This window comes from Salmo salar, chromosome 07, assembly GCF_965601325.2.
Source record: "Salmo salar chromosome 07, fSalSal1, whole genome shotgun sequence".
NCBI classification, from domain to species: domain Eukaryota; kingdom Metazoa; phylum Chordata; class Actinopteri; order Salmoniformes; family Salmonidae; genus Salmo; species Salmo salar.
In genome coordinates this window covers 40004885-40023509 of record NC_138297.1, presented here as the reverse complement: position 1 = coordinate 40023509, position 18625 = coordinate 40004885, and the positions used below count along the sequence as shown (strand labels likewise).

At 46.5% G+C, this 18625-nt stretch overlaps 1 protein-coding gene across 6 annotated transcripts in view; it reads left to right on the top strand.

The window, feature by feature from the left end:
* Positions 1-18625, top strand: part of LOC106609112 (cadherin EGF LAG seven-pass G-type receptor 1) — a 133064-nt gene that overhangs the window by 100893 nt on the left and 13546 nt on the right. For all 6 annotated transcript variants that reach the window (XM_082977605.1, XM_082977603.1, XM_082977606.1 and 3 more), the window contains 13 exons: positions 103-228; positions 10335-10501; positions 10640-10825; positions 10925-11038; positions 11227-11401; positions 11689-11830; positions 12978-13098; positions 13381-13564; positions 14428-14529; positions 15522-15616; positions 16966-17175; positions 17972-18155; positions 18376-18525. In XM_082977605.1, coding sequence (XP_082833731.1) covers positions 103-228; positions 10335-10501; positions 10640-10825; positions 10925-11038; positions 11227-11401; positions 11689-11830; positions 12978-13098; positions 13381-13564; positions 14428-14529; positions 15522-15616; positions 16966-17175; positions 17972-18155; positions 18376-18525 — 1956 coding nt within the window. The remainder of the gene's footprint in view (positions 1-102; positions 229-10334; positions 10502-10639; positions 10826-10924; positions 11039-11226; positions 11402-11688; positions 11831-12977; positions 13099-13380; positions 13565-14427; positions 14530-15521; positions 15617-16965; positions 17176-17971; positions 18156-18375; positions 18526-18625) is intronic.

Genomic DNA, 18625 nt, shown 5'->3' with positions numbered 1-18625 from the left:
AATTAATTAATTCATAGAAACATATATTTTTGTGATCTTTACTCAGGTTAGCTGTGTTGTTTGTTTACTGCTACTGATTGACATCTATCATGACCCATGTAGGTTGTCCTGCCAAGATGAACTTCTGTATTAAGGATTTGTGTCAGAACGGAGGAGTGTGTGTCAACAAGTGGAACACCTACAGCTGTGACTGTCCTCTGGGCTACGGGGGCAAGAACTGCGAACAAGGTGAGGGTGTGTGTGTGTGTGTGTGTGTGTGTGTGTGTGTGTGTGTGTGTGTGTGTGTAGCCGATGTGAAATGGCTAGCTAGTTAGCGGTGCACGATAGTAGTGTTCAATCGGTGACGTCAGTTGCTCTGAGACCTAGAAGTAGTTGTTCCCCTTGCTGCGCCACGGCTTTTGTGGAGCGATCGGCAACATCGCTTTGTTGAGTGGCTGTTGTCAATGTGTTCAGAGGGTCCCTGGTTCAAGCCCAGGTTGGGGCAAGGAGAGGGACGGAAGCAATTCTGTTACGTGTGTGTGTGTGTGTGTGTTTCAAGATGGCATAAGGACTGCTGCTGTGCGTGTTACAGTGAAGGTCCCTCATATTGAATATCTGGGTCAACATCTGTACGCATCAGTGTGAGCTGGACTTGTTTGTGTTACAGTTGATTGCATGAGGAAGGACACTGGAGTTAATGTGGCTTAGCTTCCTGTGAAGGAAGTGTCTTTTCAGATAGCGATCAAGAAGGGTGTGAGTGCGTGTGTGTGCGTGTGTGCGTGTGTGCGTGTGTGCGTGTGTGCGTGTGTGCGTGTGTGTGTGTGTGTGTGTGTGTGAAGGAAGTGTATCTGCGGATAGAGATCCAGCAGGAACCTGAGGTGACTGGTCATTACTGACTCATACACGTGCTATGCAGAAGCTAGATGTTAGTATAATAGTGAAACTTAGAACATAGCCCAAAGAGCTGTTGTCTATTTCACTAATGAGACAAAGACCAACTCTGACTCACATATCAGTTCCAGGATCAAGGGACGGGGACACACACGCGGACCCTGTGGTTGCCCCTCTGTTGTTGAGCCAGAATGTTTACATGGAATAGACCACGGAGCTCCTGTAGTATGGATATACAGTACCAATCATAGCAGTCCTATATACTCCCGTGCTGATGGACAGGTGTGGGTGTGTGATAGACAGATATATGATGTGTGGTTACACTGTTATAGCTTGCCCTGTTTTGATCCTGACTGTTCTGTTGCTCATATCCCCCACTAGGGATGGATGATGGGTGGGGTGAGGTGAGGTGTGGTGGGGTGTGGTGTGTGTGTGTGTGTCTAACAGGCCTAATGATAGCGCTGTATGCTTGTATGACAGTGATTTACTGGTTTTGTGGTCCGGAGCGGGGTACTGAAATGGTGTGTGTTCCTCTGAAAGGGTTAAACTAAGTGACTCACTCTGTGCCTGTCCTGTCTCGCACACAGAGACATCTAAAGTCATCAAGGGAAGCTGTAGTGTGTGCGCGCGTGTGTGTGTGTGTGTGTGTGTGTGTGTGTGTGTGTGTGTGTGTGTGTGTGTGTGTGTGTGTGTGTGTGTGTGTGGTGTGTGTGTGTGTGTGTGTGTGTGTGTGTGTGTGTGTGTGTGTGTGTGTGTGCAACGGTGTGCGACTGTGTGTGTGTGCCTGTGTGTCAGCGTTATGTCCAAAGCAATTTCTTTATTTGGGAAACTATCCAAGGCCAGGGCAATAGAACCAGAACACTTGCCAAAAATATTGTTATTTTTACCTGAGTAAAATGAATGCTACTAAATTACTATGAGTAATATTCCTACTGAGTTATAAAACAGTAAGAGGGTGGCTTTGATTTACCCTCTAGGCTATGGGTGTCAAACTCTGGCCCGCGGGCCAAATTTGGCCCGCGAGACAATACCAAATTACTACTAGAGCTTGCCCGCCGGTATTATACAGCGCATTCACCGCTAATACTACGAATCCCATAATGCTCTGCTGTTGTTTTCGCGCGCCAATCAGGACAGGACCCAGAAACGCCCTCTCCTCTGTGACAGTAGTCATAGCAACATAGACGCTACAACTGTCAGCGCGCTATCCCTTCCCACAAATGGCGAAAAGAAAGGCAGAAAACAGGAGCTTTCTGGACAAGTGGGAGGCAGAATATATGTTTACATATGTAAAAGACAAACCTGTTTGTCTTGTTTGTGGAGTCAACGTGGCTGTAAGTAAGGAGTACAACATTAGACGACACTATGAAACGAAACACCATGACAAATACAAGGACCTGGACATGACTCAAAGGAGCCAGAAAGTAGAGGAGATGAAAAGAAGTTTGGTTTCACAACAGAATATGTTCAAAAAAGCCACATACAAAAGTGAGGCTGCTGTAAAGGCTAGTTATATAGTGGCAGCAGAGATCGCAAAATCAGCCCGGCCCTTTAATGAGGGAGAGTTAGTGAAAAAGTGCATGATGAAAGTTTGTGACCTCGTATGCCCAGAGAAAAAGCAAGCATTTTCAAACGTGAGCCTGAGCAGGAACACAGTAGCTGATCGCACATGTGATCTTGCCACCAATCTGTATGACCAGCTGATGGAAAAGGGAAAATATTTCGTTGCGTTCTCCCTCGCTGTGGATGAGAGCTGCGACGCATCTGATACTGCTCAGCTGTCAGTCTTCATCCGTGGAGTATTATCATTTTATTTGTAAAATTATTAGCCAGTGGAAAAAGTTTATTTTGGTATTTAAATCAGAAGGCTGCAAATAGAAAAGAGGCATACGATTTTTATTTAAATGTTATTTATTTAATAAATGAATGCCATTGATGTGTTTTTTTCATTTGAAATTCGATTTTGCATGTCTCCACTATTAAATTATATATTGTATGGTAATAAGCGATGCTTGTTCCATATTCAATGTTAAAGCAAAACTTGTTTGGGTCCATATTAAAAGGTTCATTTGTTCAATGTTGGCCCGCGACTTTGTTCAGGTTTTACATTTTGGCCCACTGGGTATTTGAGTTTGACACCCCTGCTCTAGGCCCTGCTTCCAAACAATTATAAAACACACACACATTGATATTTGACAAAATATCTCCACGTAGTCTGGGTTGGATGAGGTAGCTGTGTAGTGATGCCAGGCAGCAGATCGAGTATCTGTAGTTGGACTTAGGAACAGAAGTAACACGGAGGGTTTGGCTGCTTCACTACTTGTTGACAAGCTGTGTAGGAAGTAGAAACCATAGACGTTATATCATGGGTACGGACAGCACAGGAACCATACAGTGAGGGAAGAAAGTATTTGATTCCCTGCTGATTTTGTACGTTTGCCCACTGACAAAGAAATGATCAGTCTATAATTTTAATGGTAGGTTTATTTGAACAGTGAGAGACAGAATAACAACAAAAAAATCCAGAAAAACGCATGTCAAAAATGTTATAAAATTATTTGCATTTTAATGAGGGAAATAAGTATTTGACCCCTCTGCAAAACATGACTTAGTACTTGGTGGCAAAACCCTTGTTGGCAATCACAGAGGTCAGACGTTTCTTGTAGTTGGCCACCAGGTTTGCACACATCTCAGGAGGGATTTTGTCCCACTCCTCTTTGCAGATCTTCTCCAAGTCATTAAGGTTTCAAGGCTGACGTTTGGCAACTCGAACCTTCAGCTCCCTCCACAGATTTTCTATGGGATTAAGGTCTGGAGACTGGCTAGGCCACTCCAGGACCTTAATATGCTTCTTCTTGAGCCACTCCTTTGTTGCCTTGGCCATGTGTTTTGGGTCATTGTCATGCTGGAATACCCATTCACGACCCATTTTCAATGCCCTGGCTGAGGGAAGGAGGTTCTCACCCAAGATTTGACGGTACATGGCCCCATCCATCGTCCCTTTGATGCGGTGAAGTTGTCCTGTCCTCTTAGCAGAAAAACACCCCCAAAGCATAATGTTTCCACCTCCATGTTTGACGGTGGGGATGGTGTTCTTGGGGTCATAGGCAGCATTCCTCCTCCTCCAAACACGGCGAGTTGAGTTGATGCCAAAGAGCTCCATTTTGGTCTCATCTGACCACAACACTTTCACCCAGTTGTCCTCTGAATCATTCAGATGTTCATTGGCAAACTTCAGACGGGCATGTACATGTGCTTTCTTGAGCAGGGGGACCTTGCGGGCGCTGCAGGATTTCAGTCCTTCACGGCGTAATGTGTTACCAATTGTTTTCTTGATGACTATGGTCCCAGCTGCCTTGAGATCATTGACAAGATCCTCCCGTGTTGTTCTGGGCTGATTCCTCACCGTTCTCATGATCATTGCAACTCCACGAGGTGAGATCTTGCATGGAGCCCCAGGCCGAGGGAGATTGACAGTTCTTTTGTGTTTCTTCCATTTGCGAATAATCGCACCAACTGTTGTCACCTTCTAACCAAGCTGCTTGGCGATGGTCTTGTAGCCCATTCCAGCCTTGTGTAGGTCTACAATCATGTCCCTGACATCCTTGGAGAGCTCTTTGGTCTTGGCCATGGTGGAGAGTTTGGAATCTGATTGATTGATTGCTTCTGTGGACAGGTGTCTTTTATACAGGTAACAAGCTGAGATTAGGAGCACTCCCTTTAAGAGTGTGCTCCTAATCTCAGCTCGTTACCTGTATAAAAGACACCTGGGAGCCAGAAATCTTTCTGATTGAGAGGTGGTCAAATACTTATTTCCCTCATTAAAATTCAAATCAATTTTTAACATTTTTGACTTTTTTGTTGTTATTCTGTCTCTCACTGTTCAAATAAACCTACCATTTAAAATTATAGACGGATCATTTCTTTGTCAGTCGGCAAACGTACAAAAACAGCAGGGTATCAAATACTTTTTTCCCTCACTGTAGACATCATATCACTTTTAGAGTGGCAAGGGACACCATAGACATATCAGTTGTACTGTAGAGGCGCAGTAAGAGAAATATGACGAGACAATCGATAATTCAGGATTTCCCAGACGCATTCTGTGGGTTTGGACATAAACTCAGCCAAAAAAGAAACGTCCCTTTTTCAGGACCCTGTCTTTCAAAGATCATTTGTAAAAATCCAAATAACTTCACAGATCTTCATTGTAAAGGGTTTAAACACTGTTTCCCATGCTTGTTCAATGAACCATAAACAATTAATGAACATGCACCTGTGGAACGGTCATTAAGACACTAACATCTTACAGACAGTAGGCAATTAAGGTCCCCGTTATGAAAACTTAGGACACTAAAGAGGCCTTTCTACTGACTCTGAAAAACACCAAAAGAAAGATTTCCAGGGTCCCTGCTCATCTGTGTGAACGTGCTTTAGGCATGCTGCAAGGAGGCATGAGGACTGCAGATGTGGCCAGGGAAATAAATTGTCCGTACTGTGAGACACCTAAGACAGCGCTACAGGGAGACGGTACATCACACCTGCGGGACAGGTACAGGATGGCAACAACAACTGCCCGAGTTACACCAGGAACGCACAATCCCTCCATTAGTGCTCAGACTGTCCGCAATATGCTAAGAGAGGCTGGACTGAGTGCTTGTAGGCCTGTTGTAAGGCAGGTCCTCACCAGACATCACCGGCAACAGCGTCGCCTATGGGCACAAACCCACCGTCGCTGGACCAGACAGGACTGGCAAAAAGTGCTCTTCACTGACGAGTCGCGGTTTTGTCTCACCAGAGGTGATGGTCGGATTCGTGTTTATCGTCGAAGAAATGAGCGTTACACCGTGGCCCGTACTCTGAATCGGGATCGATTTGGAGGTGGAGGGTCCGTCATGGTCTGGGGTGGTGTGTCACAGCATCATCGGACTGAGCTTGTTGTCATTGCAGGAAATCTCAATGCTGTGCGTTACAGGGAAGACATCCTCCTCCCTAACGTTGTACCCTTCCTGCAGGCTCATCCTGACATGACCCTCCAGCATGAACCAGCCATACTGCTCGTTCTGTGCGTGATTTCCTGAAAGACAGGAATGTCAGTGTTCTGCCATGGTCAGTGAAGAGCCCAGATCTCAATCCCATTGAGCACGTCTGGGCCCTGTTGGATCGGATGGTGAGAGCTAGAGCCATTCGATTTTGACCCCCCCCCTCCCCCCTTTGTTCAGGGACATTATTCAATTTCTGTTAGTCACATGTCTGTGGAACTTGTTCAGTTTATGTCTCAGTTGTTGAATCTTATGTTCATACCAATATTTACACACTTTAAGTTTGCTGAAAATAAACGCAGTTGATAGTGAGAGGACGTTTATTTTTTTTCCTGAGTTTATGTTGTTGTTTAGTTGCACATCAACAGCTGACCTGTGAGTGTGTTTAGGTTGGTGTGAAGGTTTCGTGTGAGCTTCTGGCTTTCCTCTGCTCTCCACTCTCTTATGAACTGTATCTCGAAGGAATCCAACTCCGGACTATCTTTGATGTTGTTCTTTATGCATCATGTACATCTTTTGACTCTTTCCAGCCACTGCGAATGAGCAATGTATCGTGTGGAAAAAACGTTGGAGAGACACAGAAAGAGCGACGGTTCAGGAGCTGGTCCCCATGCATCTTCTGAGTGTGTGTGCGTGTGTGTGTGTGTGTGTGTGTGTGTGTGTGTGTGTGTGTGTGTGTGTGTGTGTGTGTGTGTGTGTGTGTGTGTGTGTGTGTGTGTGTGTGTGTGTGTGTGTGTGTGTGTGTGTGTGTGTGTGTGTGTGTGTGTACTCTGTGCGTCAGTAAAAATATGTGCCCTACGGAGAAGAGGGAGATCGAGAGAGCTTAGCGCTTCAGTTGTCTCATAGGGAACAACCTAGTGCTATGCTGACAGACATGCAACTGTTATACTGACTGACTGAATGGCTGACTGACTGACTACAACGTGTCTGTTTGGCTGCAGGGCTAGTGGGTGCTCTGGAGTGTGATGTGTTATACTGTGGGCATGTTTGTCAAAGAAGGATTAGTGTCCTGTATGATACAAGGTTTTTGACAGTAATGATGTCTTATAGCAGAATTAGACATGCTGGGGTGGATTAGCTACTGTAATTATTCTCCCTGGAAGAATACAAAAATACAACATTCAATCTGTAAATCTGACATACTAAGCATTAATGATGGGGGGGAAAAAATGAATACAGTTACATATTGAGATATTGTTTTTGGATGATATTGTATCGATACTTTGACTCCAGGTATCGATGTGTAAAAATACAAATGTTTTTGTTTTGTTTGCTGGCTAGCGCTAGTCGCTAGTCGCCAAAACTCTGGTATTTTTCATCCTATAGCTTGTTCTCAATCTTCTTTTTAAACAGTGAGCCAACATGCTTTCAGCACTTTTATTTCCATGACTAATCAAAACAAATTTTCTCATGTTCTCTTGTGTCTCTCTGTAGCAGACATATAGTGAGCAATATATTTGGAACTTTATATCGCAATAAAATCGCAGTATCGAATCGCAATACATATAGAAATTGAGAATCACCTAAGTATCACGATAATATAATATCTTGACCCTGACCCATCTGTCTATCTCCTCATTTGAATTCCATGCTGTCACAGTTACCAGCCCTTTCAAGCTTAACATCCTTATCATTTATCGCCCTCCAGGTTCCCTTGGAGAGTTCATCAATGAGCTTGACGCCTTGATAAGTTCCTTTCCTGAAGATGGCTCACCTCTCACAGTTCTGGGTGACTTTAACCTCCCCACGTCTACCTTTGACTCATTCCTCTCTGCCTCCTTCTTTCCACTCCTCTCCTCTTTTGACCTCACCCTCTCACCTTCCCCCCCTACTCACAAGGCAGGCAATACGCTTGACCTCATCTTTACTAGATGCTGTTCTTCCACTAATCTCATTGCAACTCCCCTCCAAATCTCCGACCACGACCTTGTATCCTTTTCCCTATCGCTCTCATCCAACACTTCTCACTCTGCCCCTACTCGGATGGTATTGCGCCGTCCCAACCTTCGCTCTCTCTCTCCCGCTACTCTCTCCTCTTCCATCCTATCATCTCTTCCCTCTGCTCAAACCTTCTCCAACCTATCTCCTGATTCTGCCTCCTCAACCCTCCTCTCCTCCCTTTCTGCATCCTTTGATTTTCTCTGTCCCCTATCCTCCAGGCCGGCTCGGTCCTCCCCTCCTGCTCCGTGGCTCGACGACTCACTACGAGCTCACAGAACAGGGCTCCGGGCAGCCGAGCGGAAATGGAGGAAAACTCGCCTCCCTGCGGACCTGGCATCCTTTCACTCCCTCCTCTCTACATTCTCCTCTTCTGTCTCTGCTGCTAAAGCCACTTTCTACCACTCTAAATTCCAAGCATCTGCCTCTAACCCTAGGAAGCTCTTTGCTACCTTCTCCTCCCTCCTGAATCCTCCTCCCCCTCCCCCCCCTCCTCCCTCTCTGCGGATGACTTCGTCAACCATTTTGAAAAGAAGGTTGACGATATCCGATCCTCGTTTGCTAAGTCAAACGACACCGCTGGTCCTGCTCACACTGCCCTACCCTGTGCTTTGACCTCTTTCTCCCCTCTCTCTCCAGATGAAATCTCGCGTCTTGTGACGGCCGGCCGCCCAACAACCTGCCCACTTGACCCTATCCCCTCCTCTCTTCTCCAGACCATTTCCGTAGACCTTCTCCCCTACCTCACCTCGCTCATCAACTCATCCTTGACCGCTGGCTACGTCCCTTCTGTCTTCAAGAGAGCGAGAGTTGCACCCCTTCTGAAAAAACCTACACTCGATCCCTCCGATGTCAACAACTACAGACCAGTATCCCTTCTTTCTTTTCTCTCCAAAACTCTTGAACGTGCCGTCCTTGGCCAGCTCTCCTGCTATCTCTCTCAGAATGACCTTCTTGATCCTAATCAGTCAGGTTTCAAGACTGGGCATTCAACTGAGACTGCTCTTCTCTGTGTCACGGAGGCTCTCCGCACTGCTAAAGCTAACTCTCTCTCCTCTGCTCTCATCCTTCTAGACCTATCTGCTGCCTTTGATACTGTGAACCATCAGATCCTCCTATCCACCCTCTCCGGGTTGGGCATCTCCGGCGCGGCCCACGCTTGGATTGCGTCCTACCTGACAGGTCGCTCCTACCAGGTGGCGTGGCGAGAATCTGTCTCCGCACCACGCGCTCTCACCACTGGTGTCCCCCAGGGCTCTGTTCTAGGCCCTCTCCTATTCTCGCTATACACCAAGTCACTTGGCTCTGTCATATCCTCACATGGTCTCTCCTATCATTGCTATGCAGACGACACACAATTAATCTTCTCCTTTCCCCCTTCTGATAACCAGGCGGCGAATCGCATCTCTGCATGTCTGTCAGACATATCAGTGTGGATGACGGATCACCACCTCAAGCTGAACCTCGGCAAGACGGAGCTGCTCTTCCTCCCGGGGAAGGACTGCCCGTTCCATGATCTCGCCATCACGGTTGACAACTCCCTTGTGTCCTCCTCCCAGAGTGCTAAGAACCTTGGCGTGATCCTGGACAACACCCTGTCGTTCTCCACTAACATCAAGGCGGTGACCCGATCCTGTAGGTTCATGCTCTACAACATTCGCAGAGTACGACCCTGCCTCACACAGGAAGCGGCGCAGGTCCTAATCCAGGCACTTGTCATCTCCCGTCTGGATTACTGCAACTCGCTGTTGGCTGGGCTCCCTGCCTGTGCCATTAAACCCCTACAACTCATCCAGAACGCCGCAGCCCGTCTGGTGTTCAACCTTCCCAAGTTCTCTCACGTCACCCCGCTCCTCCGCTCTCTCCACTGGCTTCCAGTTGAAGCTCGCATCCGCTACAAGACCATGGTGATTGCCTACGGAGCTGTGAAGGGAACGGCACCTCCATACCTTCAGGCTCTGATCAGGCCCTACACCCAAACAAGGGCACTGCGTTCATCCACCTCTGGCCTGCTGCCCCCCCTACCTCTGAGGAAGCACAGTTCCCGCTCAGCCCAGTCAAAACTGTTCGCTGCTCTGGCACCCCAATGGTGGAACAAGCTCCCTCACGACGCCAGGACAGCGGAGTCAATCACCACCTTCCGGAGACACCTGAAACCCCACCTCTTTAAGGAATACCTAGGATAGGATAAAGTAATCCTTCTAACCCCCCCCCCCCCCCCTTAAAAGATTTAGATGCACTATTGTAAAGTGGTTGTTCCACTGGATATCATAAGGTGAATGCACCAATTTGTAAGTCGCTCTGGATAAGAGCGTCTGCTAAATGACTTAAATGTAATGTAATGTAATGTAATCTTATTGTGAGGTCCCTGGAAATTCCCAGCCCTACTTAGCATGTGATGTGTATAACATGGGATTTGCCTTAATAGCAGTGATTATTGAACATATTATGTGATTCTGATTTTGTATCATTCTCCTCCTCTAGTGATGCCGTCCCCGCAGCACTTTGACGGCCAGGCCCTGGTGTCGTGGAGTGACCTCGACATCACCATCGCTGTGCCCTGGTACATGGGCCTGATGTTCCGGACGAGGCAAGGCACTGGCACACTGATGCGGGCTAACGCTGGAGACTCCTCTACTGTCAGTTTACTGGTGAGTTATTGTACACGCACAATAGCAACAACAGAGCAAGAAGGTAAGTTGTGTTGTATGGTTGATTGAAGTTCAGTAGACTGCCTGTGTGTAGTAATTGTCTTTCTCTCTCTCTGTCTCACCCCACCCTCCCCTCAGATAAGTGATCAGTACGTGAGGTTTGAGGTGTTTCTGGGATCTGAGCGGGTAGCGGTGCTGGGCTTCCCTCAAGTCAGGGTGAACGATGGGGAGTGGCACCATGTCCTTGTGGAGCTGAAGAGCGTCAAAGACGGCAAGGACATGAAATACATGGCCTTGGTGTCACTGGACTACGGACTGTACGAGGTACTGAGACATACACATACACACCGAGACACAGATACAAACACACGCATACGTACACACAGCAAATCGTATACTCTGTGTGTGTCTGTGTGTCTCCAGAGGTCTGTGGAGATAGGTAATGAGCTGCCAGGTCTGAGGCTGAGGGCTCTGTATCTGGGAGGATTACCAGGAGTGGGGAACCACGTCCACGATGGCTTCACCGGATGCATACAGGTCCGTTTTAACAGTAACCATGGTCTGGATTACATTATTCTTCACAACATAAAGTACTGTAGCCCACTGTATGTATATACCTACCTGTCTTAGCTAATACCTAGGGGCTGTGGGCAGAGCGTGTGATGAGAGTGTGTACCTGCGATTCTCTGGGACCTAATGGAGAGGGCATGTTTTCTTTCCCACAGGGTGTGCGTATGGGTGAGACGTCCACCAACGTGGTCAACGTGAACATGCTGCAGGGCTTTAAGATTCATGTAGAGGACGGCTGTGACCTGGCTGACCCCTGTGACTCTAACATCTGCCCTGAGAACAGCCACTGCAGCGACGACTGGAGCACACACACCTGCATCTGCGACCCAGGTAACACACACTCATACGCACGTACGGGCGTACACACACACACACACACACACTGTAGTAGACACACACACACCTGCGTCTGCGACCCGGGTTACACACATGCTGTCAGCACACACGGTGTACACACACACACACCTGTGTCTGCATCTCGTCACACCGTTCACTTGTTCTGAAAAAGGTTCACCATAGGAATGTTGTTTTGTAGTCTCCAGCTGTGTATAATTCTGCCATGTTGTTGAAGACCTGCTGAACAGATGTCTCACTCTGTGACCTGTGTCCTTTCCCAGGGTACTTTGGGAGGGAGTGCGTTGACGCATGTCACCTCAACCCCTGCGAGCACGTTTCCACCTGCGTCCGCAAGCCTAGCTCCTCCCATGGCTACACCTGCGAGTGTGGACAGAACTACTACGGACAGTACTGCGAAAACAAGTAAGACCTGGCCGCTTTGTGCAAGTGCCTGTGTAAGTGTGTGCACGTGTGGGTATGTGTGTGTCCTGGTTTGTCTCCACAGTGCAGGGGAAACACACATTCACATGCCTCCAATATCAACGCAACATCTGATTGTTTTCATGTTATCCTAATCAACCTCTGCTCCCTTACCTTCCTCTCTGTCTTTCACAAATATGCGCCTCACCATTCATCTGCCTGGCAACAGGCTCTACTTTTACTGGCCTTAACTCAAAACAGTCCTTCTCCAGCACCTGATGTAAGCCTGCTGGTAATGAACCCCAGATGTGGCTGTTCCCAGACCTGTGATCTGAGCTCTCTGGGGGATTTTTATTATTCCAAAACTGATCCCAGATCTGCCTTTGATCAGAGCAGGAATCTGGCGTGAGTGTCAGAGGCAGGAGCCAGAGGGTTAGATGAAACCACTGTGTGTTGTTCTAGACATTAACTGGGTCTTGTAACAAGTGTGTGTGTGTGGTGTGTATGGTTTAAATGCAAACGGGGTCTGTAGCGGGCGTGTGTGTGAGTGTATGTGTGTTTTTGGCCATATATAACGGTAAGCCAAGCCTCAGGCCAGCTTTAGCTATATTAGGTTCTGGCCATAACTGGCTCCTGTAGGACTGTAGTTATGTAACAGTAGCTAGCAACGTACTCCTGACTATTCCTCTGGGTGGTAGATTGCATGTCAATTCTTTACCCACTGACCTTTGACCCATATGTCACACATCATTTCCTGTCTAAGGCAGGCTGTGGGACCACCTCATGCTTCAGTGCTCCTCCATAGGTGTTTGGTCTCCACCTGCACTGATACTCTGCTACTGACTACCCTGCCCCTATCATAACCCCCTATCTTACCCCTCCATCAGCTCAGAGACATGAAAGTGTTTTAGAAAGAGTGTTTGACTCACTCACTGTGTTGTGTCTCTCTTCCAAGGGATAGAACATTTATGCTAGATTCATGATGCAGTTGAATGTGTTTTTGTCGTTAAGTGATATTGTTATATAGCAGGTATGTGATGTGAGGATAAATGCAGTCTCCTTTTTTATCTTAATTTTTTTTCTGCCATTTTATTTCCATTCATTATGTGCTGAACTCAACTAAATGCGTTGTTATCGTGTGATGTGTCAGGGTTGAGAAGCCGTGTCCTCGGGGCTGGTGGGGGCACCCCATGTGTGGCCCTTGCAACTGTGACATCAGCAAAGGATTCAACCCTGACTGTAACAAGACCAGTGGAGAGTGTCGGTGCAAGGTAAGAAGCTAATCACAGGTACTCTTCTCACAGGCTAATGCAGCGTTTCTCATATGTTTTTTTGGACCCTCCGTATGCCTTTTGAATTTTCTGTGGCTGAAGATGAATCAAACTATGTTTCCTCTTGAAGCCCCCCAATTATAAACTATGACAAACCTAGTAGGAATTGGCCACAACTCACCAATAGGTCCCAAATCAACCAACCATTCTTTAACAATAGGCTGGTAGATAATACTGCGTGTTGTAGGCTTAGTAAACTAACCGTATCTTCTCTCTCCCCAGGATAACTACTACCGGCCCAAGGATGAGGACACCTGTTACCCCTGTGAGTGCTTCCCTCTAGGGGCCCACTCCCGTACTTGTGACACACACACCGGACAGTGTCCCTGTAAGGCCGGGGTCATTGGACAACAGTGTAACCGCTGTGACAACCCCTTCGCTGAGGTCACCGCCACCGGTTGCGAAGGTATGTGGAAGGAAATGGTGCACACGCAAATGTTTGTTACTCTTAAATGTGACCTTGAGAGTCTTTTTGAAGACTTTGAAAATGCAGCCTTTCCTCTGTCCTTCCTTCCTTGATGCAATCATTGATCTCACTCGAATTTGGATTCATGAAAGCAAGGATTCCTCTTATCCAGACATGTCAGATCAGTTATAACGCCAAGGACAGGAGGAAGGACGGATTCATCTTCAGAGGATTTGAACAGAACCTCTTCCTCCCTACAGTCTGGTTCAAGGCCTTCCCTCTTTAAGATCCCACTCTAGCTTCAATAAAGAACCACAGTCCCCATACCATATCTGTCACCTAAGTGCTTCAACCCAACCTTGTGGCTTACTGTACAAAAGGCCTTCAAAGAGTTACAATCATGGTCACTTCTTAGGATATAAGCACTTGGGTGTGTACACAATACAGCACATGATCAGGCTGCATTACTTAGAAAGCCATAACAACACGCATACAAGCCTTAACCTGGTTTTGTTTAGGATTAGGCTACTAAATTAGAAATCAGGTGAATAATTTATTAACATTGTGTAACCACTCTGTAGGATTATTGATATAATTGCTGGCCTGTTTGGCTGTTTTGAAAGACTCGTAAGAGTCGTTAGCAGTCGTGTTTCTTGGGTGTGTTAGATATGTGAAATACAGCCCAAGGCAGCCCTTGACGCTCAAGGCAGAAGTTGTTCCTAACCATCTAGGATCAGATTACACAAGCCTCACTACCAACCAGAACCATTAGGGGATCTCAACACATCTGACCCTGTGTCAGTGGTTAGGGATTATAGGCACCACTTCAAACCATGTGCCATCTGTCCCCTCTCATCTCTCAGTGGTGTACGAGGGCTGTCCCAAGGCCTTCGACCAAGGGATCTGGTGGCCTAAGACCAAGTTTGGCCGTCCTGCAGCCATGAACTGTCCCAAAGGATCTATCGGTGAGTTCCTCTGCACGCAACACAGCTCTTATGATAGCAGGTACAGTCACAATAATACAAAGCCCAATCCGTATGGATATCAAATGCTTTAAAGGATTTTATTCATAATAAAGATTGTATGGGTGGAGAATGGAGGTTATGTACTGTGGAGTCCCTTAGTTCAAGGCCTTCTGCTGTTCCTAACACCTCTTTCTTGTCGAGGGAACTCATTAGCGCAGCACATTAACGAGGCCATCTCATTGGTCTATCAGGGCCTTTTGAGATTTGTCGTTGGCCAATGGTGTTAATGAAACTCTGTCTCTGGAGGGCAGCAGCCGGAGACAGAGACAAACACAAGGTATTGTGAGGAAGACTTGGCAGCGTCTGCTTGCAGACACATTCATAATACTGCAGAACCGTTTGTGTTTGTGTGTGTGTGTGTGTGTGTGTGTGTGTGTGTGTGTGTGTGTGTGTGTGTGTGTGTGTGTGTGTGGTGTGTGTGTGTGTGTGTGTGTGTGTGTGTGTGTGTGTGTGTGTGTGTGTGTGTGTGTGTGGGGTTGGGTCTCCTGCTCCACATAGAGCCTTAGCAGTAGAGACAATATGGGCAGGGCCAAGACGTAACATCACTGACCTGCTCCCATTAAACCACAGTAACCTCCCTAGTTACCCCCTTAGTTACTCTTGTCACCACGGAAACCCTTTGTTGCCCCGCAGGACTCTCTTGGGCTGTTTTTATTGGGTGACTCGCCTTGGCTCACATCAACCAACTGTCAGTTCTAAGCGTAAAGTCTTTTCTCTGTTTAATGCTTGTTTGGAAGTAATGGTAATGACTTTGGCATTTAGATTGTGCTTTTAACTAATTTATTATATGAAGTAACTCCCCATTTTCACCCATGTGTAGAGAGCCACCTGGTGCTAGGAAGAGACTCTTTCACACCCCAATATTCCTTTTAGTTTTTTTCTATTCTTACTGTGACTATAGCTATCATTGAACTTGTTTCTTCTAACTGTAGGAACTGCTATCCGCCACTGCAATGATGAAAAGGGCTGGCTGCCTCCTGAACTCTTCAACTGTACCACAGTCTCCTTCTCCCAGCTCATGAAGATGGTGGGCGTGCTTCTCTTATCCAGTCCAAGTTCACTCATACAGAGACCTGTTTTAACTACAGATGTGCATATGGACAGCTCTTTCTTAACTTGCAAATCTCCCACTGAAAGATTATACAACATTTGGAGTCACTTATGCGAATCTAGAGTTCAGTGGTGAAAGTAAGCCGGTACGCCACAAAATGGAGAGAAAAAAAAACCTATAGGCTATTACACCATTATTTAACATTACTGAATGTCAGCCACATGGAAAATGTGCAAATTGCTCCAAATTGCATTGTGGTTCAACGAGAGCACTTACATTTTGCCAAAGCGGCGATAAATGGTCAAGACGTGCGAGGACAAGGCACAAATTAGTGACTGAGACCGAGCAGTGCAGATGAGTTGGCTGAGATCAAAGCGTGCGTTAATAACAGTGGACATCCATTCGGGCAAGAGGGGTAGGCCTAATGACAATCGCAGAATGTCAGTACATTACAAGTGGGTGTTTTATAACAGATGTCTCTTTCCATTCATCAAATTGTGGGTGCACAGTGCACTGTTGGGGTTTGGATGCTGGAATTATTTTGTGAGTGGATGAACGTGCGTGGGTAGCCTACAGGTGTGTCTTTTTTAAGTGATTGTTTGACAGTCAGATGAAAACATCATGACTGGTTGTGTTTATTCCACGTTAAAAGGCATAGACGGCGTGTCCATAAGGCTAAGGGAAGCTAAGCTTACCCTAAAGTAAATTGAATTAAATTGCCAATTAAAAATCCTAATTAGCTTACTTCTGTCTATACATAAATAAATAAAATCTTTCAAAATGTGCTACTACACCAGAAAGCATGATTTGGCCACAGAGGATCATTAGCTTTTTTTTGTTGTCGCAGTGGATTGTTTTAAATCCCATGGCCAACACTCGCAAGGGCCCGCAATTGGGCAGCGCACTCGGCAAATACCAAATAGATGAATGTTGACTTGTGACTGTCAGTGAAAAGCAGAGAGACGCAGCCAGGCATATCGTAATATTTAAAAATACAAACGTGGAAAACCTGTTTGGAAAGCAAATGGCAATTGCTGTAAAGAGATTACAATGAAAAGACTCCAATCTGTCTTTTAGTCATCAAAATTCTCTACTTAATTGAGCGAACAGTAGCCTATCTTATTGGCACTAGCGTAGAACATCGGCCCTATCTCCGGTGAGTGTGCATATTCACTGTCTTTATCATAAGAAATTCAATCTACTTTCACCCCTGGTTAGGATTCATCTATTAGTGCCAACCTACCACAGACAGTCCATATAGTTGTAACTGTCTCCAGTATCTGTCTGTATTCTTGACCTCCTTCTCTTCCCCTCTGTCCCTCCAGAATGAGGAGATGCATCGTAACGAGTCCAGGATGGATGGCGAGCGCTCCAAAGCGATCGTCCGCCTGCTCCAGAACGCCACCAACCACACGAACAGTTACTACGGCAACGATGTGAAGACAGCGTTTCAGCTGCTGACCAGGGTCCTCCAGTACGAGAGTCAGCAGACAGGCTTCGATCTCACCGCCACGAGGGACGCAGAGTTCAACGAGGTCAGAGTTTGTTGTTTTTGAAATACAACATTGCAAGTATGCTGACTGCAAACTGTCTAATTGCAATATTTTTATTTTTTATAAAGATTTGTTTTTGTATGCACAGTATTTCTCTCAGAGACCATGCACTAGTTGTCTGTTGTGTCAGACAGCAGGTCATTAGGTGCATTACCAGTGCATTATTCAGGAGTAGCCTACTGGGTGGGTTCAGTTACACTGGGAAGACTGGAGGAATACTGCCCTCCACTGGCTCTCTCCCAGTTCCACTGACAGGGGAAGCTGACCTGGCCAATGTGAACGCAGGTTGGAAGACTCATGTACTGGAGGCAGCTCTGCAGAGTGGTCACTAGCTGGCACAGCCACAACGTCCTATAATCTGATTTTAAACATAACATTAACCACACTGCTGACCGTAATAAGTTTAATGCCTAAACTTAAATTAAGCTGTTTTTTTTAAACAATATAGACAATTTTTACTTTGCAGCTGGCCCATCTAGCGGAAACTGCTCAGTTCTCGTTGCAGGGAAAGATTCAGGACAATAAACGTCAACCTGCAATATGAACTCTAATCTACAAAAATCTGAGCTATTTTATATCTCCACATTTTATTATGGCATTTCTCTTTAGGTTGTGAATGTTTTAGGTCACCTATCTTATATAGGCCTACGTGAGCAGGTAACGTCTGCTACTCCAGGACTTGAAATGAATTAGACAGGAGAGACAGAGTTTGAGCTGTGCCCATATTCAAAGCGACTTACTGTCAGACCGTCCTGCTCTGTATTGTTAAACCCTTCAGAACCTGGTGAGAGCGGGCAGTGCCATCCTAGACTCTGGCACCAGAGACCACTGGGAGCAGATCCAACGCTCTGAGGGGGGAACCGCCCACCTGCTGCGCCACTTTGAGGATTACACCAACAACCTGGCACGGAACATGAGGAAGACCTACCTCATACCATTCACCATCGTCACTGACAATATGAGTGAGTGAAGACACATTTACAGACCAATGAAGAGAGGATTTCAGAGAGTCTAGGAGCAGATTCCTAACTCCCTAACACAGAATTTGAACAAATCGTCCATTGATAATTCGGCTCTGGGTAAACTGCAGTCAAGTTTTACTTCCATTCAGTGCAATTATGATATATCACCTTTATATGATAATGAGCTGGTCTTGATGTGTAGTTCTTTCTCTCTCCTTAGTCATTGTTGTTGATTACCTGGACACGTCCGTCCCTGAGCAGGCCTCATTCCCTCGCTTCCATGAGATCCAGGAGTACTACCCCAAAGACCTCACGTCCTCTGTCCATTTCCCACAGTTCAACACTAGGCCCCAGGAGGTCCCCAACAAAGGTACAGTCGTCTGCTCACACTACCATTGGACTTGGAATACTGCAAACTGTACAAACTCATTTGGGCTGTAATCTTTCAGAACCTTTCGGATTTGTGGGTG